At 42.9% G+C, this 27,555-nt stretch overlaps 1 protein-coding gene across 7 annotated transcripts in view; it reads left to right on the top strand.

The window, feature by feature from the left end:
* The window catches only part of ZBTB1 (zinc finger and BTB domain containing 1), a 30,678-nt gene extending 6,675 nt beyond the window's left edge, over window positions 1-24,003 (top strand). For 2 of the 7 annotated variants that reach the window (XM_019550828.1, XM_019550826.1), the window contains exon 2: window positions 7,910-12,083. In XM_019550828.1, coding sequence (XP_019406373.1) covers window positions 7,930-10,062 — 2,133 coding nt within the window. In that variant the 5' untranslated portion in view covers window positions 7,910-7,929 and the 3' untranslated portion in view covers window positions 10,063-12,083. Of the gene's footprint in view, window positions 1-4,303; window positions 5,337-6,758; window positions 7,436-7,909; window positions 12,084-18,232; window positions 18,291-19,701 lie in introns of those variants that run through there. The other 5 variants (XM_019550831.1, XM_019550832.1, XM_019550833.1 and 2 more) reach the window with 5 other exon arrangements.
* Window positions 24,004-27,555: the final 3,552 nt, after the last annotated feature.

The raw sequence follows: 27,555 nt of genomic DNA, 5'->3' as shown, positions 1-27,555 counted from the left end.
GTAGGCCCAGCACTCTTTCCTGCTTATGCAGGGGGTCGGACTCGATGATCTATTGAGGTCCCTTCCGACCCTAGCATCTATGAATCTATAAAAGGAAAGATGAATTTAAATAAAAGATGGGCAGAGTAAAAATAAAGAACGGTTAGCAGGAAGGTAACAGGAGTATGCAAGGACTGTGTGTTGTCAATTTTTCCCTTTTCTCTTATTATCAACATAAAAATACTAAAGTGCTTGTGGTGATGGTGGTACTTTAGCTTCATGTTAGCTACAGAAATGCACAAATCCAAAGAATTATCTTCGTCCTGTGTCATAAATAGGAACTAATTTACTGAGTTTGGGCAGTGTTCTTGATTTTGCAAATGGTATCAAAATTGCCCCAATGCCCCAGTGGTTTTATGACGTGCAGTAACTCCATATAGTTTGTATTTATATTGCATGCAAAAACTGTTCAAAACATTACGGCTGTGTGGTTAAAATCGAGGAACTGCCAGAATTAAGACTGACTGTCAACCTTAATTCACAGCTCCCTTGTAGCATTACTGCAGGCTATGTTTACATGACCATGCCACATTCTCCCAAAGCACCTCCGCCTTGTTCCGTGTTTTATCTCTGTTGTTCAGTGCGAGTCCCTGTGCTTGTTTTTGGCATGCAGCTCAACCCCTGTACTGAAGACACAATTACTGATTTCTTCATGGACTCTCTGGCACTAATGCCTGTAGTATCTGAGCACTTGATAAAACAGTTTTTTTCACATGACCTGAATAAAGCAAGAGGATGGTATTGTCTCCATTACCATAGTGGAGACACATATTTGGATAAAAAGTAGCCAGCTTTTTGGTGCATATCCTGAGGTCCTTGCTTCCCTGAAGCAGCATTCTCTCTAAGCTGTGCGGACACACAGGCACGCTCATGCCACGCTGCCAGGCGCACCTGTGTGGCCGCACAACTTAGAGGGAACGCTGCCCTGAAGTATCAAGTTGGGCATCCAGAAAATGCAGAGCGCTCAGTTAGCGGCCACCTCTGAAAGGCTGTTGGAGTGATTTGCTCAGAATCACATAGGAGCTCTGTGGCAGAGGCAGAGATGAACCAGTTCCTTAGGGCAGCGTTTGGCTGTCTTAACCTTCAGACCATCCTTCCTTTTCAGCTCTCCCCTTTCTCAGTAACTCTATACTTTCGAGCCTCGCAAGAACTGGAGCAGGGACTCTACAAACAGCAGTCCTCCTTCGTTACAACGCCCTGATTCATCTTCAAAGCAGGTGCAGTAAGAAGAGAATTCTCCTGCCCTTTACGCATCTAAATGGCAGTTTAATAGCCATGTCAGTGGTATTTTCATTACTTATGCATAGATAGGGATTCAGCTTTCCCTGTGTAGACTATGAAGTGGATGAACAGACTAGGCTGTGCATTGGTGGGGTATGTGCATACCTGTCTCTGACTTCCCAGCTTAGTGTCAGGCACAATCTCCTTCCCTCTCCTGTGCTCCTTTTGATGCTGAGCCACTGCACCTTGCATTTAAGTCACTGGATAGAAAGCAGTGCTGTGGGGGAGGTTTTGACCCACTGGGACCAAGGGTGCTGGCTAGGACCCAGGGTCTGCCTCTTTCTAGGCCAGCATCTATCTCTGAGCCACACTCCCTCCCTATAGTTAGTTCTTTTCCTCCTAGCCCAATATCTCTTGTACTGTGCCAGCTTCAACAGGCATGCTGGAGAGGGGCCTGGGTGTACTGCCTAACCCAGGGGTGGGCAGAATACAGCCTGCAGGCCAAATCCAGCCCACCAGCTGATTGGATCCAGCCTGCAGGCAGGCAGCCACCAATTAATTGTATCCGGCCCAAGCGGTGGCTGTCCCTGCTGCACTCTGCATGGGGCCGAGTCCTGCCAGGGGCAGAGCATGTTGAGCTCCCAACCTCTTCTGCTGGAGGGCACCAGCCCTGCCAGCAGGCACAGCTTCTGAGCAGGGCTGCTCCTTCTTCCCAGGGAACTGCTGGGCTCCCCCAGCCTCCAGCAACTCCTTGTGTCCCTGCTGCAACACTCCTGGCAGCAGGTAGGGAGGGGAAGCTGCAGTGTTGAGGGGAGCGGGTTGGGCTCTGCCTGCAGCTCACTCTGGTTCTGCTTGTGCTGGGTAGGGGAGCATGTGGATGTAGTAGGGGGAGGGGGCCTTGAAGGAATTTGGCTGCTCACAAAGTCCCACTGGGCAGGAACAGGACAGGAGGTGGGGAGCAGCAGTAGGAGCCAGGGTGCAGTTGACGCAGCCCTGCCAGGTAGGCACAGGAGAGAGAAGCAGCAGCAGAAGCCAGTGCTGGATCCACTGCACCCCACTGGGCAGGTGTGGGACAGAAACCAAGAGAGCCAGCGATGCCAGGCTCAGCTCCCTGCACCATACTGCCCCCCCGCCCCATACCTCAACCACTCACACAGCCCCTACACACGCCCACACTCCACATACATACACCTACGCCTCCCCACACGCACACACACATCCAGGTCCCACACATACTCACACCCCAACCACATATCCCACACCTCTACATGCATCCACATATGCACTCCACACACATACACCCCATGCCACAACCTCACCCACACACACCCCACACACCTCTCACACCCACATGTACACCCTCCCACCCCTCCTACACCCCCTACCCCGCCACACAAAATATATAAGCAACCCCGCTCCCAAAAGCAGGACTTCCTGGGCAACAGGAGAGACTTCTAGTGGCAAAGCTCAAGGGTTTGGAGGTGGGACTTCCAGTACTAAGATGGCAACCAGGGGTGGGGCTCCTGTCAAGGGGCAGGGCTACCCAGGCAGCCCTTGATGCCTTATCAGAACTCATTAAGCGCCTGCCCACCAAAAAAATTTCCCGCCCCAGGCCTAACCTGTGGCGAGGTGGTTTGAGCGCTGTTGGGCAGTCAGTGATGCAGGTTCAAAGCCAATCCGGGCGAGGGGGGACCTAGAACCCCAGTGTCTTGCTTCCTGGCTGAATGTCATAATCGTTCAGTTACTGGAGCTAAAATGCTGGACGTAGAGGAGATGCAAGCTCCTTGAGTTGAGTGACAGTACTAAGCCCAGAGTGTCTGTTGGAGGGGAGTTCCTAGTGGGACCCTGCAGCTCCGGCTAGAGCCCTCCCAGTTGCCCTGAGCTGGTACACATCAGGGCTGTGAGCGGATGAAGTGTGCCTGTAGATGGCATAGGTACAGCCCACTTGCATAGACATCCTAGAAGGATGGAACATGCTCAGTGAGAGTATCATCTGAGATTTTGGTGGTTAAATATTTAAGATATCTCTACTGAGCATGTGCCAGGGGATTTTGCAGAGATCCATAATGACCAAATTTGGGCAGAGTTTTCATGATAAAAGGGCACACCTTGCCACAAATGCCACCTGCTTGCTACATTTAAAGTTACTGTCCAAAGTGTAGGGGGACTGCAGCTTGAAGAGAAAAGGGAAGGGCTTTTTCCAGTGTCAACAAAACAGTGCTTTCTTCCTTAGCCTCGTTCTTGGAAATAGTTAAAACATTTTGGCTGAAATTTTCTGAAAATATTCACCCTGACAGTCTGCATGGGACAGTTTCAGCTCAAATGGTTAAAGTATGTGAAAATATAAGCAACTGAAAAATAGGACCTTATCATAGGAAGTGTTGACAACTATACTTGCCCTGAACACCCAATATTCAGGCAGTGTTCTTTTTGAATATCCAGTCAAAATGGTAGGTTAATTTTGAGCCTGGAGGAAAAGGTGTTTTAAGAAATGGGTTTGAATTTAGTAAAGCAGGTGCCAGTAGTAATTCTAAAATAAGTAAATTTGAGCATTTCCTGTGTCTTGATATTTAAACAATCCAAGTACAATAGCAGAAAGGACCAAAATGTCTTAGTATTTTACTGATGTTCATGCCATACACAGCTGGCTAGTTCATTCCAGAGGTTTCAGGAGAGATGCTAGCCTGTCTTCCTCAAGTGCTGGAAAATTGTGCAAGTTGACTATCATATTTCCCAACATTTCCCTTTCAAAAGAAACAGCTTCCCACAGCTTCCAAAGAGGCAAGAAACTTAAAGAAGTGCATTTTTCCCACCATACTCCAGTGCCTGTTGAAATGAACAGGGGTATTTTCACAGATTTTTACAGGCAGGAAATGCTCTATAATCTATTTGTCACGGGGTGATCCTGTTACAGACCTGCTTTTCAGTTGGTAAACTTAACAAAATGCCCCCAGAAAAATAAGCTTGGGAACATTTTTTTCTGAAATGTTTAAATTTGCCATTTTGCAAGGTTTAAAAGAATTCCAGTTACAATGATTTAGTTCTAAATGGACAGAAATTTCTAACTGATAGTTCATAGCAGTCCTCATGCCTTATCACATATAAGAGGTCAATATTGGTTTTGGACTTATCTTCCCACTGTTTTTGCTTTTTTTAAATGCAGACTATGTTGATTGAACTGAAATTTAGCTAACATTCAGTGGCTATTCTTAGGGTTTAAATAGTAAGTCAGCATGTTATCACACAGGCCTGAGCAGTTAGGTCAAGTGCCTCATTAACAGAGACCTGTGAAATGTATTTTATGGCAACTTTTTAAGTCTAGAGTTCTTTTGTTTTCAAAACCATGCAAAGTTATTCAGATACTTAGAAATCTTTCTGTTGTCATTTAGAATGATGTCGCCGTCCAAGAGAGTAAAGGACTCCTTTGGGGAAATTAAAGAATTGACTCTGCTGTTCCTAAAGTGGCAGCGTACTAGCGACTGTGAGAACGCTTTGTCTTGTTACATGCAATGAAAAACTAGTTCTGTGGTTGGTGTCACCTCACCTCACAACTCTGAGAGGGGATTCACATCACAAAGAGCTCTTTGTTTGGAGAGAGGTTTTCCTTTTCCTTCATAGGCTCAGAGGACTCTCTTTCTTCAGCCCAACCAAAGCTCACAGGCCCCTCTTGCAGACAACCAACTTCCAGCCAAAGCCTCATTTCTGTTAGTGAGCCATAAATACTGCTGTTTCATTGACAGCAGTGGATATATTTGGGCAGTCAGAGATATTTGCTTTTTCTCTAGGGACTGGGCATACTGTTTCCATGGTGCTTCCAGCCCTCTGACAGCTCAAGGAAAGGGAGAATAATAGTTATTCCTGTGCCCACTATATAATGCAGGCATCATCATCACTGAGGCAACCTGTGTAGGGAAAATAAGTGTTGTTTGGCCTGCCCATATATTGACCTCCATCCATGTTAGAAGGAAGAAAATGGGTAAAGGAAAGAAAGAGAAGTACTGTATATGGAAAGGATGACAACAGAAAGAATGAGGGGGAAAATATCCCAGTCACAAATCAGCCCTGGCATTTCACAGGTACCTTCTAATGCAGTGTTAATATTATAAATTGTTTGTAAACTGTGCTTTCTTTTTGTTAAGAACTTAAGTGCCACACTGGGTCAGACCCATTGTGTATATAGACCAGGGTGTTGGGGAAGGGACGGGGAGTGTGGCCTGCCCCAGTCGGGCCTCACGGTGCTCGGGAATCTGGCAGCAGGGGAGGGTGGCAGTATTACCTACAACTGTTCCCTTGCAACCAAATGTCCTGTCCCGTGGGGAGCCCTGCAGCAGACCAGATGCCACGGCTCTCCGTGTTGCATTTGGCCTGCAGACTGGAGGTTGAGCACCCCTGGACTAGACCTCTGGAGGTCCCTTCCAGCCCTACTCATCTGTGATTCTGTGAATCTGTCTAGCTCAGTGGTTGGAAATCTTTAATAAGCCATGGGCCAGACCAGTGCAACTGTGGTGCGACGCAGGCCCAGGTGGCTTTGGTGGCATGTCAGTGACTGGCTTTCCCTGCACCAAGGCAGACAACTGGGAGCTGCACCTTCACTGCTGCCACCACTTCTCCCAGGCTCCTGCCCTTCCCTGCCCTGTGTCCCCCCCATCTATGAAAGCTATAAAAAGTTACTGGATGAGTATGTGTTAACATGCATGAACAGGCTGCATTCAGGCCCAGCCTCCAGCCAGTGAGGGGCTGCATCAGGGCAGAGAAGCTGCAAACTATGTTCTTGCTGTCACAGCTTGTCTCCATTCCTCCCCACCTCCCAGCTGTAGTGTAGATGCTGCCAGGAGCTTCACAGGCCTGACAGGTCTTCAGTGCAGGTGCAGACAGAGGAGCTGTTTTGGAGCTGAGCAGCTTCCAGCTTTACATGCACCACTGCCACTTCTTTCTGCCCCCTGGCTGCAGCACCGATGCAGCATCCAGTCCCTGGGGAGTTGCACCAAGGTCTCTGCAGCTTTCAGCTGTCCCTACACTGCAGCTGGTAGGTGGGGTGGGACAGGCAAGGGGAAGTGGAGAGAAGCAGCAGCAATGCAAATGCAGTTTGCAGTTCCCCTGCCTGGGCACAGCCCCCTACCTAAGCCCACATGGAGTCGGAAAGTGGGAGTGAGGGCTTACAGAAGCCATACCAGTATGGGCACAAACAAAGCCCTTCAGCTCTGCAGACTGGAGCCAGCAGCTCAGCAGGCCAAATGTTGCCAGCCCCTGGTCTAGTCCCTTTTTTAACCTGGTAATGCTATCTGCCTAGTCTACCACCTCCTGGGACAGTGAGTTCCACAAGTTAACTATGCACTGCATAAAAAAGTACTTTCTCTTGTTAGCTTTAAACCTGTCTCCTAATTTCAGTTGGTGCCCTCTAGTTCTGGTATTCTGGGACTTGGTGAATAACAGCTTCCTGTTCATTTGGTCCACAGCCTTCATGATTTTATAGATCTCTATCACATCGCCCCCTCAGCCTTCTCTGTTCCATATCGAAGAGTCCTAGCCTTTTTATTTCTCTTGGTATGGCAACCGCTGATCATTTTGGTAGCCCTTCTCTGTATACCTTCCATGTACTTCTACTATTTGCAATAACATTTCAGAAGCTAGAGAATCCCTTGCCTAGTATATATTTTCTTCTTCCATTGGGAAATTGTTTGTCCTCCCTTCACTTCTCCCCACATTTCTCATCTGCAGTCTCCACAGATAGGTGAGATATGGTGTCAAGGTTTGCAGAAATGACTGGTTTCAGGTGTAGCAGCACCATCACCCCTGCCACTTTCATAGTACTGCCTCCCTTCTGGGCATGGCTTATTGTCATAAAATAAAGCTTCCAGCTCTCTTTCCCAGGTCCACTTAAGTCTTTTGTTTTATCACAAGCTTGAGCATCCATAAATTCAAGACTTAAAAAGTTTTTTAGGCCTTTATCGGGGCTTCTTTTCCCCTGTAGCCCCATCTTCTTGTAGAACTTCACAATTCTTCCACCCAAATACTTTTTTTTTCTTATCTGGTCTCACTTCTAGACATTCTGGAGGTTTAACACCAACTTACTCTTTTTCTGAGCAAGCTCCATGAATTCAAGCTCTCCTTATATTTCCCAGCAGGCTTGGTTCCTAGTCGCATGACCTCTTGATGTGCAAGAGATTAGTCACAGGTGAGACTGGAGCCAGGCTCCTTTAAGAGCCAGCTTATCCCATGGCAGGTGTCCAGTTTGAGACTCTCTAAAAGATCTGATTTTTTGAAATTGGATGCCCAGCCTTTCTGAAAATCAGGCCCCTTTAAAGTTTTTAAAGCTGTGCGTCAGTCATGAATTGTTTCTGAAAATTTCAGCCGTGGGTTTTTGTAATTGACTTGTGTTTTGACACCAGTATTATTGAGATCGATACAGTTGCATTGGTAAAGTTTATCAATCTACTGGTACTATGGGTCTAGTTGTAAGGGAGGTATAAATAGCAGATACTTCCGTTATTCCCATTTTCTTCAAGAGGCTTTTAGTATTAGGTAGACCTTTTCAATCGGGTTGTAAAAAATGTTTGGACCAAGGCTGTAATTCTTGAAACTGGCTTCATTTACTGTGAGCTTGCATTCTGTGCTGACCATATAACCAAGTATTTCTTTCTTTACACAGGACTGTAACTGAAGGACAAGATGGCAAGAACCAGCCACAGCAACTATGTTCTTCAGCAGCTAAACAACCAAAGAGAGTGGGGTTTTCTCTGTGACTGCTGCATTGCTATTGATGATATTTATTTTCAAGCGCATAAAGCAGTCTTGGCTGCCTGTAGCTCATATTTTAGGATGTTTTTTATGAACCAGCAACACACTACAGCCCAGTTGAATCTCAGCAACATGAAGATTAGTGCTGAATGTTTTGATCTTATTCTGCAGTTCATGTATTTAGGAAAAATTTTGACTGCCCCTGCCAATTTTGAGCAGTTTAAAGTGGCAATGAACTATTTACAGCTATACAATGTCCCTGAATGTTTAGAAGATATACAAGACACAGACTCCTCTAGTTTAAAATGTTCATCTTCTGCTTCTAGCACCCAAAATAGCAAAATGATATTTGGCGTACGAATGTATGAAGACACCCTTGCTAGAAATGGTAGCGAAGCAAACAGGTGGTGCACAGAGCCGCCAAGTTCAACAGTAAACACATCGCATCACAAAGAGCCTGATGAAGAAGCTTTGCAGCTCAACAGTTTCCCTGAACAACTGTTTGATGCGTGCAAAAAAAGCACTGTGTCCAAATTCTCCAGCACAAAAGAGCGTGTGTCACATTCACGACGCTTTGGAAGAAGCTTCACCTGTGACAGCTGTGGGTTTAGTTTTAGCTGTGAAAAGTTACTGGATGAGCATGTGTTGACGTGCACAAACAGGCACCCATACCAAAACGCCAAGTACTATGGCATTGAAAAAATGGACTTCAGCGAAAAAGACTCTACTTCCAAAAACCTATCTGGACAAACAGACAAGTGCAAAGGGGATCTGAGCCAAGCAGCCGATGGGTCTTTGTCTCCAGTGTCAAACGTTACGAGCAGAAAAAGCAGCACAGTTGCATCTGAGACATCAGGTGAAGAGGGAAGCAGAGCTGCAGAGAGGAAGCGAATTATGATCAAGATGGAACCAGAAGACAGCCCTGTGGATGAAATGAAAGAGTTTAATGTTATTAAAGTGACAGATAAAGACTGTAACGAATCTACTGACAACGATGAACTAGATGATGAACCAGAAGAGCCACTTTACAGATACTATGAGGAAGAGGTCAGTGAAAAGAGAAGAGCTCGAAAAACTTTAAAACCCCGGTTATTAATGAATGAGGAGGAAAGAAAGTATTTAAAGAGTGCAAGGCACCTTAGCAGGAAGATCTCCCCAGTACAGGAAGATACAGAGAATGGCCCCTGTGAATTGTGTGGGCTTACGATTACAGAGGAAGACCTGTCCTCTCATTACTTGTCGAAGCACATAGAAAATATCTGTGCTTGTGGCAAATGTGGTCAAATACTGGTCAAAGGTAAACAGTTGCAGGATCATGCGCAGACATGTGGAGAGCCTCAGGATCTGACCATGAATGGGATAAGAAACTCTGAGGAAAAAATGGATTTAGAAGAGAACCCTGAGGAACAGTCCGAAATCAGGGACATGATGTTTGCAGAGATGTTGGAGGACTTCAGGGACAGTCATTTCCAAATGAACAGTCTTCCCAAAAAACAGTTATATAAGCATTCTGCCTGTCCTTTCCGATGTCCTAATTGTGGTCAGCGTTTTGAAACTGAAAATCTAGTGGTTGAACATATGTCAAACTGCCTGGACCAAGATCTGTTTAAGAATGCCATTATGGAAGAGAATGAAAGAGATCACAGACGAAAACATTTCTGTAATCTCTGTGGGAAAGGATTTTATCAGCGTTGTCACTTGCGGGAACACTATACTGTTCATACCAAGGAAAAACAGTTTGTTTGTCAGACATGTGGAAAGCAGTTTTTAAGAGAACGCCAGTTGCGGCTCCACAATGATATGCACAAAGGCATGGCCAGGTATGTCTGTTCCATTTGTGATCAAGGAAACTTCAGAAAACATGACCATGTACGGCATATGATATCTCATTTATCAGCTGGAGAGACTATATGCCAGGTCTGCTTTCAGATATTCCCAAATAATGAACAACTGGAGCAGCACATGGATGTTCATCTGTATACATGTGGAGTGTGTGGAGCCAAATTTAATTTGAGAAAAGATATGAGATCTCACTATAATGCCAAGCATTTGAAAAGAACATAAGTGTAAATATACTGTATAGCATTAAATTGACAGCAGAGAAAACACCAAAGTGAGGCATACAATAATATTAGTCAAAACTGAACGAGTTGTTGAAAACAAATCTCTTCTTAAAGACCCTTTTAATCATAGGCGTCTTTGTTTAGGGTCATTCAGTTATATAGCTTTTAAAAACATCAAGTGTTTAATTATTACATTTTCACTGTTTCCTAATAGTTTCTGTTTTTAATTTTATTGTTTTACTAAGTAGATATGATACAAATCATTATTTTTAAACTGTAGATTAAAAGCACAATGTTATCCCTTCACTGACTTCTATTAAACAGTTCTCAGTTCCATGTCAATAAGATGAGTGCTTTAATATTTCTACGTGTTGTTTCTTCATGTGACATTTTAGATCAAGTAGCCATTAACATGGAGGTGGCATAACTATCCCTAATCTCAAAATTAACTTTAAAAAAAAAGAAAGTTGATGCCAGGAAAAACTTTGTTCTGTGACTCAGCTGTAAGCGCAGTGCTGGTGGTTCTCTGAACCTCTGTTGGAATTCGAACCAGTCAGGTTGGGGGAGCAAAGGGAGAGAAATTTAATACTGTGTAGATAGACCCAAGGAATTTCCATATGAACAGCCATTCCCAGGCATGAAGTTCTAGCAGAATTGAAATGGGCATTTCCATTCCAGTGTGGCTACTTTCCTTCAGTTTTTCTCCCTAGATATTTATAACTTGCTCACTGCAGAGGTATCTGAATGCTGAATTCTGCTACAAGAAAGGACTGCTGAATTTCCTTAATAATTACAAAGATGTTCTTTACTCCCTTTCAGAATCGTCTTACTATGAAATACTCTCTGAAGCTAGTGCGGTCCAGGCCTTTCAGATCCCTGCCCAGTGCTTTATCCAGAGTGTAACTTTCAGGGCTGTTTTAATGTCAGGGAATATGAATAAATAGATAAAGTTCAGAATATAACCTAAGCATTATGTGAGAACTATTTAAGTGAAATGAGTGTTTTCAGACATACTGAATTTCTTTTTGGATATTCAGCTTTAAGAGAACTTCATAACTTTTTAGGCTGGTAAACAAATTTACCATGTGTACTGTTTTCACACCAGAGCAACTGAAGGAAAAACTCATATCATGCCCAATCATACTTCAGCCCTGGACCTGCAATTGGAGCACACAGATCCCATTGCAAGTTAGGGCTTTAGCATTTCACAGTGTCAACTCAGTCCTGTGTTCTTCTTACACCACTGAAGTCATCTGGGTCCTAAATGGCAGCGGGGCTGAAGAGCACTGCTAACATTGCTGTGTACTCATGTTTCTGTTATTTCATGCCTCCTTTCTAAAGGTGAACTGAGTCAAAGCTTAATACACAATAGTCCAGGGTGGCTGGTTTAAATGATCTTTTTGTGTAGGCAATCAAGTGTAAGGAGGTGGCTGAAAAAACTATATGTCTTGTTCATCAAAAACAAAATTTAAAATAATGTGGAAAAATAACTGCTGATCAGTGGAAGATTGTAACAGCTGAATTCTTATGAAGCATTTAGTTTACATACAAACTCCCTGACGTTTAGGTCAGTGCTCACTATATCAACACAAACTGAGATCAGAAAGCAGCCCAGGGAACTGAAAAGGAAATGGAGTGTACAGAGGGAGTTGAAAGACGAGTATTGTAGCCCCGGGTGAGCTGAGAGATGTGGAATGCTATGGGGACATGCCAGGCAAGGGCTGGAACAGCACAGAAATGGAGACAGAATTAGAGCATGGTAGTGGGAAGGGGAGAGGAAAAATCCCAAAGGTGGCATACAAAGGGAGAACATGGAGGAAAGGATAAAATGTCTCAGAGATTCCTGAGGGACCAGAGGGTGAGCATGACTCAACTTGGCTAGCAGAGCTATTGGCCTGAATTATTAACTCACTGTGGCACAAACTCTCATTGCAAATTGTGTGCTAAGTATAAACCAGACTTTTGTGCTGGGAGGATTGCAGTGGAACAGCAAGATTTAGATTAAGGATTTCACATGGTCAAGAAACAGAGGATTCCTGACAGCAAAGAGTACAAGGGAGAGTTAAAAGAAAAACTTAAGGCCCTTCTACACTGACTCAGGAGCCTTGCTTAAAATGTAATAGTCTCTGCTTGTTTAAAACCTGTGTTTGCTGAGAGTGTAAACCTGATGGGTACCTAGCATGGATGGCTCATAGAGATTTTAGGAATGCCCTATAGTGTATACTTTGGTGGGTGGGGGGAAAGGGATTGGAATCCTAGGAATAAATCAATCCAATAAAAAAAAAAAAACAGGGAGGACTAAAATGGCTGTGGAGGAACTAGAAAGAAATATTGTTGTTGTGGCATATAAATGTAGGTAAAGGAATGGCATGGGAAACCTGAAGGAAAGTCCTAGAGTGGCTGATCAGGGCGGCAGGAGAGAAGAACGAAGATTAAAATAGTTCCAGTGAAAAAAGAGGGTAGGTATGTACAAGGGAGAGAAGCAATACAGATAATCCCCACTTAACGCTGTTTTGCTTAGCGCTACTTTGCTATAACACTCGTTTTAAATTTACACCTGATTTCACTTAGCGCTCAGTGAGTTTTGTTGTAACGCTTGCAGTTGCCATTAATACTTACCTCATTAAAAACAATTGTGGTTGCCATGTTGGGTCATCGTATACTTTTGGTTCCACTTAACACTTGCTTTTTCAGGAACCAATTAAGAGCACTAAGGGGGGGTTGCCTGCAGTGTGCAGACCACCAAATAAAATGCGAACTGGAGTGCTCCACAGAAAAGATAATGATATGGGCACACTAAGTACAAAAACACTGTTTCAGCTTTATCCCCCATTCCCTACCTTAGTGTAGTGTTTAAAAATATCAACTAATTGAAAACCTAGCGAAAACCAGAGAACTAGTTACTGAAACACTTAAAATCCCTACAAGATCCTATAAATGCTACTTGAGAGAACACAGGAAGATCAGACAATCCTGATTTAGAACTCTCCTCTATCGCATCTGTATGTTAGTCCCCTCAACATAGTTACTCTGTACCTTCTTTCGCTGCTAAGTGGAGTCTCGTGCATGTTTTGAGCATATATTTGGATGCATACAAGTAAAGCTGTTCTGGATCCTCAGGTGAAAGATGCTATCTATATGTAAGATTACCAAGTTAAAAAATATTTTAAAAATAAACCTCTTATCCAAAGAGATGTGAGCACAGTCTGGATGCTAAGCCTCCCATCCTTGCATTTTTGAAGGCGTTGCTATTCCTGCACAGGTGTCTCCTGCTGTTCTTTCTGATGCTTTCTTCATCCTGGTGGTGATGTGGGCTGCAACTCTGAAAAACGTTTTACTGGCAACCATCTCTGTGCTCTCAGCTTTCAGGATTTATTGAAAACTAAGCAGGGGGTTTGTAACAATCTGGAATGAACTTTTCCATGTAATAAGTGAAGTTTTATTTTGAGGACCATGCAGGCCATTTCCCATTTTTAAAAATGTTTTTGAAGTTTGCTTACAGCTAAGTTGTTACTTTTAAGACCTAATTAACCATGGGTCAGTCATAGGTATGTGTAATAAGATGCATGGATTACAGGGCTGTGGGAGAATGCTACTGGTGATCATAGATTTGGATGGATTCAGAATATCACATAGACTTCACCCTTTTAGTACTAGCAGTAGTGGATCTACTTAGTGGATTCATCTACATGTGCACTTTCCTGCAGTTGACTAATTAGCTCCGCAGTAAAACATCACTATCTACACATGCACCGGTCTTAAGATGCAATAAATTAAATCCACTGTAAGAAAGTACTGTCCCCAACACTAGCTTACAACAGAGTCATTACTGCACAGAAATGCATGTGGACAGTGTCCAGGACCGCAGCAGTTTAAGTCAGGGCAGAGCAGCCCTGGGTTAGCAGCAGGCTTGGGGTGTCAGCCACACAGCTCTGCAGTTTTGGCACACTCATGCCCCAGCCATCCTCTCTGTTGCCTGAGGCTGCCACCCAGAGCCTGGGGCTGCACCCCCACCAAGCCTGCTGCCAGCCCGGGGCTGTTCTACCCTGGGTCATACTGCTGCGGCCCTGGGTGCATGCACAAACACTGCACCTAGAAGCAGCTGATTCTAGCACAAACTGTGCCAGAGTTTATCATATCACCTTAATGGCACATGTCAATGCATCCACTATGTTCAGTTAGTAAAGTAATCAGAAAATGCAATCAACGTGTTTTTCTTACTTTTCAAGGGAAGCTGAAAAAATACTGCACTAGAAAAAAACTAAACTGTCTGTAGGGCTCTAACTGAACATGCAGAGAGCATCTACACGTGCAGTTAATGTGACTGAATAAACTCTGGCACAATTTGAGCCAAAGTAAACTAATCCCAACATTACACATACGTTTAACCACAGTAATTTACCGTGCTGTTGAATAGTACCTGTGTCTGATGGGTTTATCAAACTGCTGTAAATTAGTCTACACTGACCCAATTGCTGCTCGTTACAGTTACTCCTAACTGCATAGTAAATTAGTCTACTGTGCAGTAAAGCACACATGTAAATGTGCCTGCAGATGCTAAAATTTCTGCAGTACCTCACTTACTGCTGAGGGTGATACTGCCCTTTCTGTGCAGACCCTACACACCCACTATTTTGGTAGCTGAAAAAGCCAGTATGACTTTCCACATAAAGAGGAGAGACATGCACATCATCTACCCTCTGCATAAGAACTGGAAAGCTTCCTATATTCAACTCACCTTTCAGATGGTCTGGAGTCCTTTTCTGATCTCTTGAAGTACAACAGACAACAGTCACCTTAAACACACAGACAAACACAGCTTGCGATATGGAGAAATTCCTTTCAGCTCTAGGGGAATAACAACAGGCACAAAGGATAAATACTTTGAGAAAGCTGAGGAAATAATATTAACATCTATTAATGTTACAGGATGCCTGGATTTCAGTGACAATTCTAGATTCTTTACAAGACAAAAGTATCTATCTAGAATTAAGAAGCAAAGTACTTCTGACTTCCATAATTCTAATTTGTTCTTAAATTCATCAGACATGTGGCCACACTGGGTGAACCATGTGCCTACTTTGAATTTTTGAAGTATATTTTAGATAGTTAATTTTTAAAAATTAGGAAGATGAGATTCAGCTTTTTAAAAGTTGTATTTAGTGTTTTAAAATTGATTTCTTTTTATAAAAATACAAAGGAAAAAGTAATTTTTTTGACCTGGTATACTTGAGCAATCATAGTCCAAGGGGGGTTTTGAAGAAAATTTTGAAAACAGAAGCTATAAATTAAATGTCTTTTCCAGCATTTGTCTACAGTCATTACTATGGCATTAATTGTGAGCTTTTCTTCCCCGCAAAATAAGAAAAACTTGTAAATTGTAACAGAGAGTGTATGATTCAGAAATGGATTCAGTATGACTTAAAATTTTGGGCACTGAAACAAATAGCCCTTGTTGCTTTTCATAAGATTAGGTGACTGGTGCCAGCTTTGGAGAGGAAATATTAGAGGAATCTTTCCTCGTGTGAGATTTTGTCTACAAATGTCTTGTAACATTTTCTTGAACTACTGGGGAAATAATATTGTGCATCCTACTTTCAAGGAGAGTGCTCCCAGCAGCAATGTTTGTTTGTTTTTTTACCATGAGTGTTCTTTATTAATACCGGGAGTTGTAAGTATATCAAATAGTTTTAAATCAGCATATCTAAGGGAAACTTCACAGAATTATGGGATGAGAAATCAATCCTTGATTCTGTAAGACCAATATTTTTTATTGTTCTTTGAACTGGTGTGCCCAACATGGGCTTCCTAGTTACAAGGGCTCTCCATATCAAAAACACTTTGTAACCTCAACTTTACTGAAAGTAAGTGCAAGCACCTTCTAAAATCAGTACCTCAGTGCCTTAAGTTTAATGCCCAAAGTTGGTAAACGCTTCTATAAAAGCTAGTTTGCCTTACACTATGATTGATTTCTTGTCGCCTTATTTTAACGTTGATTCATTTTGATCCTTAAGGGCAAAACCAGAAGCCTAATCTTTTGCTATTTCTTTTAACAAACTACAGCAAAAGTAAATCTTCCTGTAGGTACAACCACAGACACAATGCTGCTTCTAGCACTTCCTGTTGCGGGGAGCCTACCTCATAGCTGCTCAAAAAAGTTTTGGTCTCTAAGGCCAAGTCCTGTACTCAGGTTTAATTGAGCTAAATTCTTATTGTCATCAGTGGGAATTGTACCTGAATAAATGTTTAATAACAGACTCCCCATACCTTGGGCAAGGGCAATTTGTGAGGGACAGCCCCAGACTTCCCCAACACAGATATTTGTAGTCCCTTGCTTGTCTCTTCATCTTTGTGCAGAGAGAGGTAGTTAGCCATGTTAGTTTAAAGTCAAGTGGAAGGCAGGGTAGATTTGTACTTTATAGCCTAACCAAAGCAGATATATAAGACAAGCTTTTGTGAAACTCACTTCTTTATACACTGAACTGATGAAGTGAGCTTCAGCTCATGAAAGCTTCTGCAATAAGTAGAAACTAGACAAATAGGTACTTTGGTTAGTCTATAAGATGCAAATCTACCCTGCCTTCCTCATCTTTGTGACAGAGTACCTTCAGCGTTACTTCACTGAACACTGCAATAACAGTTTTACCAAACCCAACCCCTGAAAATCACGAGTGAAATTCCAACCCCGCCTCGTGATATTAGCTTAAAAAACACACTTTCAAAATATTTTGACTCTTATCCTCGGTTTCAGAGCCTTTAGGATGCATTTGCTTAACATTTTGAAGTTGTATGCAGCAATCATGGCACTAGAAACTTACTTTCTGAATGAAAATGAAAGTGGAGATTGTAACACATTCCCATGAATCTGGGAGTGAGTGATATAAGAAGTATACAATAAAACAGAGTTGGCAACACAATGGGTACCTTCCATTTCTCCTTTCTTGGGTGAGGGGTTCAGCAGTAGCTCAGGGGCGGTTACCACAATTACTTCTGCTTCCAAATCCCCAGACAACTGATTGGGAGACCCATGCACTGTCTCCAACCCTGTGAAAGAGTTGGATGAAAAATAACATGGAATACTTCTCTTTCTCTCAGACAAGGCTGTACAGCTTTTCTTTCTAGCCATGTGTATTTGCTTCTAAAGAGAGCTGGGTGAAATTTCTTCAGTGAATGTGCTGAAAAATACTATTTTGTGACAAAATCATTATGAATTGGACTCAAATTTGCTGAATGATTTCATCTAGGAGAGAGAGAATTTGGAGCTAGCGTCATATAACATTTCAGTATGACGCAATGTGGGAGACCCTAGTTTAATTTCTCCTCTGAGAGGATTTGAACCTGCATCTCTCCCAGGAGAATGTCTTAACACCAGATCTGGGGTTCCAGTTCCTAGTCCACTGAATATGTATTTAATAAAAGTGGAGCAGTGACAGCCAGAGAGATTGAGAACCCCAACCAGGAATATTGCAGAGCCTAGCTGTTAGGTCAAATTCATGTAAGGTGACAGAGGTGAATCCAAATCCTCCTGACCAGGTAAGGAAGCTGAACTGGTATAGCCCACATCCTGCATATCCTAGATGAAAAGTCTAACTCCTGAGGTACTGGGTAAAAGGTAGACATCATTACCACTTCCTCCTCTGTGAATCTAGCCCTTTATTTCTTTTACTTTTCCTTCTAGTGCCTGGAAACTTTTTTTTTTTTTTTTTTTTTTTTTGGACAAATGTTGAGATTTGTGTTAATGAAACCAAATTTTTCTTGTTGTCTTTTTTTACATTCTTTGGAGCAGCAAGGAAAGAAATAATTGATTCAATCTGAACCAAAAATACTTTTTTTTTTTTCAAAGTTCAGCAACTGAAATGAAAAATACATTTATGTACCCCTACTTCTAAAATGACAGACGAGTTTGTGTGAGTTACTATGTTGTTTGAGAAAAAACATGAACTGGTGTAGGAGTGAATTGTAATGTACCTGCAAAAAGAGTCAGTTAAGGTTATTCTGGCAACCTTAATGCTGACATCTGACATACGAGTACCGGTAACATTCTGTTAACGTGATTTGGTACAGAATGTAACACGTGATAGAAATCTTCAGGTGTATAGTGTAAAATCCTACTTTATCCACAATAGTCATCACTGTAATCCCAACTCATCTCTCACATGTTCCATTTACAGTACTGCTGTGTCATCGGTCTGCGACACAACCAAGGCTATGTCTACACTGCAGTCAGAGGTATGGTTGCAGCAAGTGTAGATGTACCTGAGCTGGCTTTAAGACAAGCTTAGGTACTACTAGCAAGGTGAATAACTGTGCTGGCTAAACAAGCCCAATCTAAGTTCTAACTTGGGCAGCTAGCCTACACTGATGGTGTGCTGCTGCATCTTTAGATGGTACTGTCATCTCACTGGTTGCAGTGTAGACTCCTTAATAGGGTTGGAACTGATTCAGGATGCTTTGGGGAAGTGCTATCCCTTTTTTAACAAGAATTGAGTTTAATTGTTAGCAGGTGTTGACATGGTTACTGCTGCCACAGTAGATAAGTCTGTATTTGGTATCAGAGGTCTTCATAAAGCAATAACTAGTGCAAACAAAAGAATCAATTAAATCAGGGGCAGCCAATCTACTGCATGTGTACCACAAGTGGCATGAGCAGGCTCTGTGTGACATGCAGCAAACCATGGATGGGACAGGAGCTGTGATAGGGCAGGGAGCAGAAAACAAAGCAGCAGATTGGACAGGGAGCATAATGTAGAGAGGCTGGTTGGGCAGGTGAAGGGGATCAGAGTGGCACTCAGGGGGGGCATCTACATGAGACTTTTACTGTGGAGTGGACTAATTAGCTGCTCCACAGTAAACATCTCTGCATCTACATGTGCAGGGCTATTAGGTTGGAGTAAACTAATAACCTCAGCAGGGTAGTACCTATAAATACAAGTACTACCCTACTGCAGAGTTTTTACTTCGCAGCACTGCATGTGCAGACGCTATTGAGGCTGGCTGGGGCACAGGTGTGCTTCAATGCGGGAGCTGCCTACCAGCTAGCTTTGCGCTGGAGCATCCTCATGTCCAAGCCAGCCCTTTTACAACACATTGAGCTGGGTTGGAGCAGTCCTCCTTGCTAGCCAGGTCTGCTCCAACCCAACTCAACATGCTGTGGTCCTGGGCACACATTCAAACAATGTACCTAGAGCCATAAACTCTAACGCAATAAGTGCCGGATTTTATTGCTCTGCATTAATTGCACATGTAGATGTGCCCAGGGAGGGCATGGGATTAAATTGTGCCTTGCCTGCCAAAAAAATTGGTCCCCAGCAAGTTAAATCAGTCAATGTTTTGAAAACTTAAAAATGCAATGCTATGGTTCTCTCTCTCTTACCCCTTTTGTGATTGTGAGAACAACAATTAGTCCATTTAGCAAAGTTTCTTTTTGAGAATATGCTGATATGATAACTACTAAACATTAACTTAAAACAGAATGATGCAACAGTGGGAAGAGTTATCCATGGTCTTCTACACCCCACAAACCACGTTTGCTCACTACACAGAATCAAAACAAAGCAGTCCCTCAAAGCAAGTACAAATGGACTCTCTATACTGGCCATACACCACAACTCCCTATCTTTGACCAGCTTTTCTTCCCCAGCGTGGGGGCAGTGGACAAAGCGAAGAGGTTCCTGGATAACCTACAAATCGTATGTCACAAATGCATGTTATATGTGAATGGAATCCACCTTACTTCAAGAAAGGACTTTGTGAGGAACCTACCCCAATGACTATGGTAGGGTTACCTTTTTCCCACGTGTAGCAGAGATCTTTCTCAATCCGTGATCTCTATTTGGTTTCTAGTAGTCGTCTGAAGAGGGGAGTTCTAAACTCAGTAGTCTTTCCCTTCTTCCTGACTTTTAGCACGTGTCCATTTAGAATTTGTCCTTGGCTGGCTGGATCTCCAGACTTTTGAGGAATTGCCTCTAAGTACTTTTATTATTTGTACATATTTGTATAGGCCAAGTTTTTTGCTATTGACCAAAATAACATGCAAAAACAGTAAGGGGATGTTAACGATGCAGAATATGGAATAGAACCAACTCAAGAGGGCATCCTTGTGTCTCCAGACCCTCCTTTTGCTTTCAAGCAAAACAAAACAGCACAAATTTGATCTTGTTTTTATGCAGTTACAGAAGACTGCACCCTTTATAACCCCTTATGTAGGCTATGACTTTTTGCAGAATGCAGTATTATGAGTTTATATGAGCTCCATCTGGTGGTTAGTTTAACGCATGCACACTTTGATTTAAATAGATTTAAAGAGATTAAATGAGTATAGTTTAGTTGAGACCTCAGTGTTTGAAGACTGCAGAATCAGATTTGGTTGAGGTTGGACTTTCCTTTTAAAACATCCGCTTTTAGGGTAACTGGATGGCTCGTGAGATTGGTAGTGGGAGACAGCACTATTTATCTCGAGCTAACTGATTCTAGTTCAAGCTAGCATACTTTGGCTAAAATTTATTATCCATGCCAGATGCTCAATGGCTTGTGCAATGAGTTGGTGTTCACAGTCCAGTACATACACCACTAATTCACAATCTTTTTGCAGTCTCATCGGAAAGACTAAACATTAATGTGCATAAAGGCTCAACTCACTTTCCAACTCTCAGAGGTGGTCCACTCAAAATGCAGTTGGTGTACTTTTGTGGGAAGGTGCAAAAACATTTGCAGTGCTGCTGTGAGAGCCATATGCAGTCTGCAGTTTAAATAAAGATCTCTGATGGAAAAATTATCAGCTTAGCACTCAATATTCAGAGGGAAAAATCTATTATATTATGTTCTGAAATCAATGTGAAAGAGATAAATACTTTCTTCATTAATTGTTAGTTCTCTAAAACTAAAAACAGACATCTGATTTTTCCAGGGCAAAGTTTTTAATCCTGGGATCCTGCAGATGTAAAAGCCCACTGTAAATACCTGTGATCCAAGATAACACTTTCTTGGGACAAGAGCTGCTAATTTGAGTTAATCATCATTCATTCCAGGGACAAGCAACATGTGTAAGGAGCTATGTAGCTCCCTGGTTTTGACCTGGCTCAATCAGAGCCTCAAATGCAGCGTCTATTTTTAGAAAACGAGGTCCCTCTCTGTGAAGTGGTCAAATTTAACGCTATACTGGGGCACTCATCAATCTAACAAGAGTTCCTAGCATATGATCAACAAGTTAGGGAGGGATATTGTACATATCCAATATGTCTGTGCAGTAAATGGTGATGCAAGTGACACATCAGGTATAAGTCAATCAGAAAATGTTTGGAAATAGCTTGCCTTGTACAAATTTGGCAATGAGGAAGGTGCAATTTATGCACCAAGGGGGAAGAATGGAGCATGTAAGGAAAAACAATTTAAAGGATTTTCCTTACAATTCACATCCTTGTACAACTGTTTTCTGGACTACTTATATTTGATGTATTGCTTAAGCTAACCTATATTTCATGGATGAATTTGACCCAGAGACTTATGAGAGTTGCAAATGTCTGCAACTACAACCTTTCAACTAGTGCTACTGTTTGGGGCGTACAGCAGTATTATCTCTTCGGGAGGTTAGAAATAAACATGACCGACAAATCAAAATGAAAAGACAGGGACAGATACAAAGCATTCTTCCAGAATGTGCATGTTCCAAGCTCTGACAAGACCAGTTGGAGGAACAACTCTCTCAACCACTTGAGCATCTGTTAAGCCAAGCCATAAACCACTTCTGGAAAGCAGCAAATACAGCAGCAAAAATAAATCAAGGGGCTGCATTCTTTGTTGAGCTAGTCTGCATGAAAGAATTGAGAACTGGCGCAAAAAGAAGGGTAATAGATTGAATTGAATGAAAAGCCTCATGTTTTGGATCAAACTCAGAACATTGTTTAAGCATAAACTGGGATAGATGGGTGAGCAAAACAAATGCTTTTAAACTGGGATGGTTCCCTAGCTTGATGGCTGTTGAGAGAGTAACCACTAGACTGGCATTTAGAACAAAGCTGAACTGTTCAAGGTGGGAAGGACTATGGCATGCTAACAAATGTGGTATCTTGGTGCTGGCTTCTGACTTTTAATATTTTTCTTGCGTTTCTTTTCTGTATGGCAGTAGTGAAATAGGGACTTCTAAGCTTCTGAAGAACTGAAAGATCCAAGTTGGAAGATGACATGGGGAAGAAATGGTCTGCAAAAGATTTCTTTAAACTCAGAACCACAAGCCAGATCTGAACTGGCACCATCTTTGCCTTCCTGACAGACTGCACCAGTTGCAAAGGGCACCAACAGCAGCCAAGTTAGTGTGTTCACTAAAAGTTCTTTTGGACTCTTCTCTGCATTATAAAGCTTACTTACTGGGGACTACATTACATCTGTGGAAAAACAAACTGAAACTTCCCCTCCTGGGGCAGCAATGTAATGTGTTGGCAGCACATGCCATATACACACTGAAGCCCCCCTTTTTCAAAACAAAAACTGCTAAGTTTACCATTTGAGACTTTTTTAATGCAGAACTTTCTTAACATGTATATAACAAGCTATCATTTTCATATATCCATGCCATTGCAACAATAAATTCTAAGAGTCCAAAAATATTTAGTTGACTAAAATCTTTAAAATAAAGAATGTGGGGCCACAAGGAAGCACGGGATGGTGCTGAGGGTCATAAGCAAAAGAAAACATACTCTTTTAATTTTAATTCCTCTTGCTGCCCCTCTGCTACTATCACAAATTGCTGATCTCAGTGTTGAAGAGGACCTTTAGAGCATAGTGATTATGTGAAAGGGGTAACGAAATGATACTGTAGTGCTGTTACAAGAATGCTGGATTGTTGTGACTGACTAGGACATGAGTAAATGTGAAATAATGTTCGCAGGGCACAGTGTGCACTTTGTTCTGGAACTGAGCCTTGCAAAGCAGGCCCAAAGAGGGAAATAAGGCATTCATTTTCTGACTTCAACATTTTAGCAGTCCTAAATATTCCAGCTAAATTAACAGGGATAGAGCAAAATAAGGCATTCAGTGTTTCAAATACAGGGTCAGCACAGATGAAAAAAAACAAACCACCCACCCCCTAAAGACCACAATGGATCAGATTCAGACAGCTGAACAGACTAAAACTATTATACTACCATTATAGACTACTATAGGTATGCATCTTACTGATTCTATTTGTGGCTGTAAATGGATGTTTTCTGTTACCAATACTTGTTCTATTGAGAAAGGGTTGTGCATAATTTTACTTATATCTGGTATTCCCTTATATTTTGTTATAAAGTGCTTAAAGTGTTGTCTGTACTGCAGCTTGTGTAGACCATGTCTCCAGCTTCCCTTTCCCATTTTAAAAAGTGACTTTACAAATGCTAGCAGAGCTGTTTAATAACCGGGGGGTTATGGATGTATTATTTGATGACATAACCCTGAACATTTCAGGAGGTGGACAAATACAGGTAGCTCAACAGTAGGAGATAGCATCGTTCAAGGCCTCCACACAATACCAGGGATGCTCATGAAGCTGGTTCTGTGTCTGTTCTAGAACAGTGGAAAATAGACAACTCACATGTGAACATACAAAGGGAGAGGCAGAAACCACTGGAGTGTCCCTCAGGCAGAAGGCACAATAGAGCCAAGAAGTTTGACAGGAAGCAGAGATGTTCCTGCCGGAGAGAATGGGAAGCCTTTGAGACCTGCAGCATCTAGGAGAGAGTAAAAATGTACACAGCATCAACTGACAGCAGCTCTGTCATCACCGGGCCAAAACAAATTAGTTATGCAAAGGATAACTAGAGCAGTCTGTGACTTGTTGTACCTTAGCAGTTCTGTGCAGTTCATGTAACAAAGTAATGGAAGTCAGTATTAGTTTGTTAGCATGTAATTTTAAAATCTTAAACCATGCTTTATATGGGATCTTAAATAAAATGCTCTCGTTCACAAATCTGCTTATTATTCTCATTTAACACCATCTTTTTATTGCAGCAACAGTGTACAGCTCAGTTAATGCCTTGCTTTATCTGCACTCTCCAGGGGTTTCCATTCACCTGATGAAGTTGACATTATGGAAAACTAAGACTATGCACAGCGAAGGCAAAATAAATACGACAGGGAGAAAATAGGGAAAATGCTTTGCGCTGATGCAGGCACTGGTTGTCAGAGTGCTTTATACTAAATACTGGCTAAGTGAATCAAAATGAATAATCAGTTGATTATTCCTACAATCGCTGATTCATGAAAACAGAGCAGTGGGTATCTGGCTGTGTTTACAATAGATCTTTTTTCCACTCCCTTTATGATATCTCACCATTGCAGCTCTACAGTGGCCACGGTGGTGGGAATGTTAGCGTATACAAGCTGTCCGTGTTCTACTCTTCGTGTCGCTTAATTCTGCTCAGGGCGCTATGGACAGCACGATGTTAAAACATGTTTACTTGTATCCTCTCTGCCTTCAATCTTTCAACTTTGCTATTTGCCAGCAAAGCTCCACTGCTGATAAAAGTAGAAAATATATGGAAACATTCTAATACTGTCGAGGACTGAACAGCTCAAGTGCACAGCGTACAAGTAGGTCTAATTAACAGAGTAAGTGATCTTAGCCTGAGTTCTTAAAAATATTATCAGATTGTGTGAAGTACATGCAAATCAAGTTAATTTAGCTAGTGTTGCCAACTCACAATTAGACTAAGCCTCATTAATTTGATGGTTTTCTTAAAGGCCCTGCCATTAGATTTATGTGATTGTGTAAGAATCTCAGCATTATTTTCTTTTTAAATGAATTATTATTCCTCAGGATTATAGAGAGAATCCTGACTATGTGACCTTAATCCAGGGGTGGGCAATTATTTGGGCTGGAGGGACACTTAGGGAGTTTTGATGAGCTGTTGCGGGCTGGGTCAGCACCCCCCACCAGCTGCCATGCTTTGCCAAGCCAGTACACACCCACCTCTTCCCCACACCAAAACTTCCTAAGTGGCTCCACCCTGGAGCCTGCTGGGCCTTGGGGTCTCCACAGAGACCAGCCCAGGACCCCCACAGGCAGGGTGTGCTCTCCCAGGCAGATGGGATGGGGCTGCAGGTGGGTGGGGAGCAGGCCCTGTGCTGTCACTGCCCCAAGATCTCAGCCCCAGCCACCTGTGCTGCTTCCACGTGCCACCCCCTGCCTGCCTGCAGTCCTATCCCATCTGCCAAGATGAGGCTCCCTGCCTGCACAGGTCCTGGACCAATTGCCACAGATTTTCTGTCTGGTGCTCTCAGCTGTGGGTGTGGGGTGGACAGGCAGTGGGGCCGGGTCCAGCAGCAGCGGTAACACTAGCAGCAGCAGCTGGAAGGAGACATGGCTGCTGGGAGGCAGAGTCTGGCTGCCACACCACCCTAGCCCCACTGTGTGCCAGGAGTTGACAGGACTGGCCGCATGTGCCATGGTCCAGCCTGCCCCCAATGTCTGGGTTGGGCAGAGCCAAGGGACCCACCGTGGGCTGGATAAAATCCCTTGGTGGGCTGGATTCAGCCCACAGGCCATATTTTGCCCACCTCCTGCCCTAATTTGTCCTAAGGATTCAAAAGCCAGAATGCAAATAAACCCCCCCCAAATGTATTAGGTTAAGTAAAAAAATCCAGTCAATTCAGCCTTATACTTTTCAAAAATTTGACTCATGGTTTTTGAACATTTATACTGGCAAAACTGAGTTATTATGAGCTACATTCTGTTGTTCTGTGCATAGGAGTGTGAACGCTATCTGTCACGCTCGACAGTTTGCCTGAAGTGCATTATACCCATCTGTAGTGTATTACTTTGTGTTTCTTACACAGAGCTAGTATCTTCTCCTTTAAGAGAGACCATTGATTTTGGGTGCCTTACCAGCTACTGAAGGATGTCTCTCCACAAGAAGTGGAAATCCATAAAGCCCAATGGTGCTTAAAACAAAATGAATTAAACACCAAGCAGAATGAGGTCATCTTCAATGCAACACGAGCTGTCAGAAGATTTCCCTGACATTTCAGGCATCGGTAATTCCCCATAAAAATCTGATAACTGGATACATACCAACATCGTCAGTTATTCATAACATTTTAGTGATAAAAAGACATCCAAAAAGTTAATTATTCCCTTATTGCCCCTATTGCTTTGGCCTTTTAGAACTGATATTAAGATATTAGTAACATATAGCACAGCAATAATGTGTTGTCCTCCTTCGGTTCTAAGTTCCTTTAGACTCTTTCTCTCTAACTTCTTTTTTTAACCAGGAAAAATGATTCAACAACTCAAGAGTTTAAAGCTATATGCTACCATCAGATCCGCTGACCTTCTGTACTTCACAGGGTCTTAAATTTTACCCCAAATACAGAGCCAAATAACTTGTTAGACTAAAGTCCAAGTAAGGTTTAATTCAGTTCTCCTACACCAGTGATTCTCAACCAGGGTGTCTTAGATCCTGTCAAGGGTGCCATGGGGTGTCATGCAAATGTTCGCACTGTTAGGTGCACTAACTTGATTCCCAAGATAAATCTAGAGGCCATGTACAGACGAGCGTGGATGCATGGTATATGGTGCCACAAGCTGCACATGCAGGTATTCCCTACACTGCTATCTTGCAGCACAGGGGGAGGAGGGAGATTGGGGGGGGGGAAGTTGACTCTGGAAAATCCCAGGGTCAAAATAACCTGCACCTTTACAAAGCACGGCTGCGCATGTGGTAGCAGCATGCACCACCCAAAACCAGAGCCTGGCCCGCTGGAGCCACGGTCCAGCTGCCAGCCAGCCTTCCAGCTGCAGGAGCACCATGGCTGCAGCTCCGAGGCCCCCAGGACCCCAGTTAAGGCTGCCGGGGGCAGCACGGTTGCTGGCCCCAGCCTCTCCTACCCTACCCGGGGTAACCTGCCATGCACCAGAGTGCACCTGGCATGGGCATTCCCTGGGGACAAATTGCAGCAGCACAAGGTACGCCACTGCTCGTTGTCCCTGGGGAAACAACCAGCCGCACTCATCGATGTGTCCAGAGATTTCAAATAAGAATCCACAGTGCTAAAAATATTCCAATCTGTTATGGTCTTTTTGAGTTATTTGCAATAGAAAGATCATTCAATTATTTTCTATAGTCAAAAAAGAGTGAAAACTGAGTCTAAGGAGGGGTGCCTTGAGCCTGACAAGGTTGAGACTGTCCTACATACTGCAAAAAAATATGAGGAACAATCTTACTTCGTCAAGCTAAAGATTGAATCGGTGGTTCTGCTCCACCTATTTCACTCTTGCCTCACTGAAGAAACCTAAATCCCCTCTCCAACGCATGTGGCTGGGTGGGGCTGTGGTGCATGGCCAGGGGCGTATTCGTTCGCACCGTCAAACAGGACATACAGGAATGGACCAAAAATCAGACTGCGCCTCTCCCAGAGAGGCTGCTCTGGAAGTTATTACTAAATGATGCCTATAAGGAAATAGGTCAGGGAAGATTTTTCCTCTTCTCCTTTTTAAAAAAATCAATATTGATGTTACGAA

Source organism: Crocodylus porosus, unplaced genomic scaffold (genome assembly GCF_001723895.1).
Source record: "Crocodylus porosus isolate Cpor-Errol unplaced genomic scaffold, CroPor_comp1, whole genome shotgun sequence".
In the NCBI taxonomy this organism is placed as follows: domain Eukaryota; kingdom Metazoa; phylum Chordata; order Crocodylia; family Crocodylidae; genus Crocodylus; species Crocodylus porosus.
Note: the sequence above shows the minus strand (reverse complement) of the source record. Positions and strands in the feature narration are given on the sequence as shown.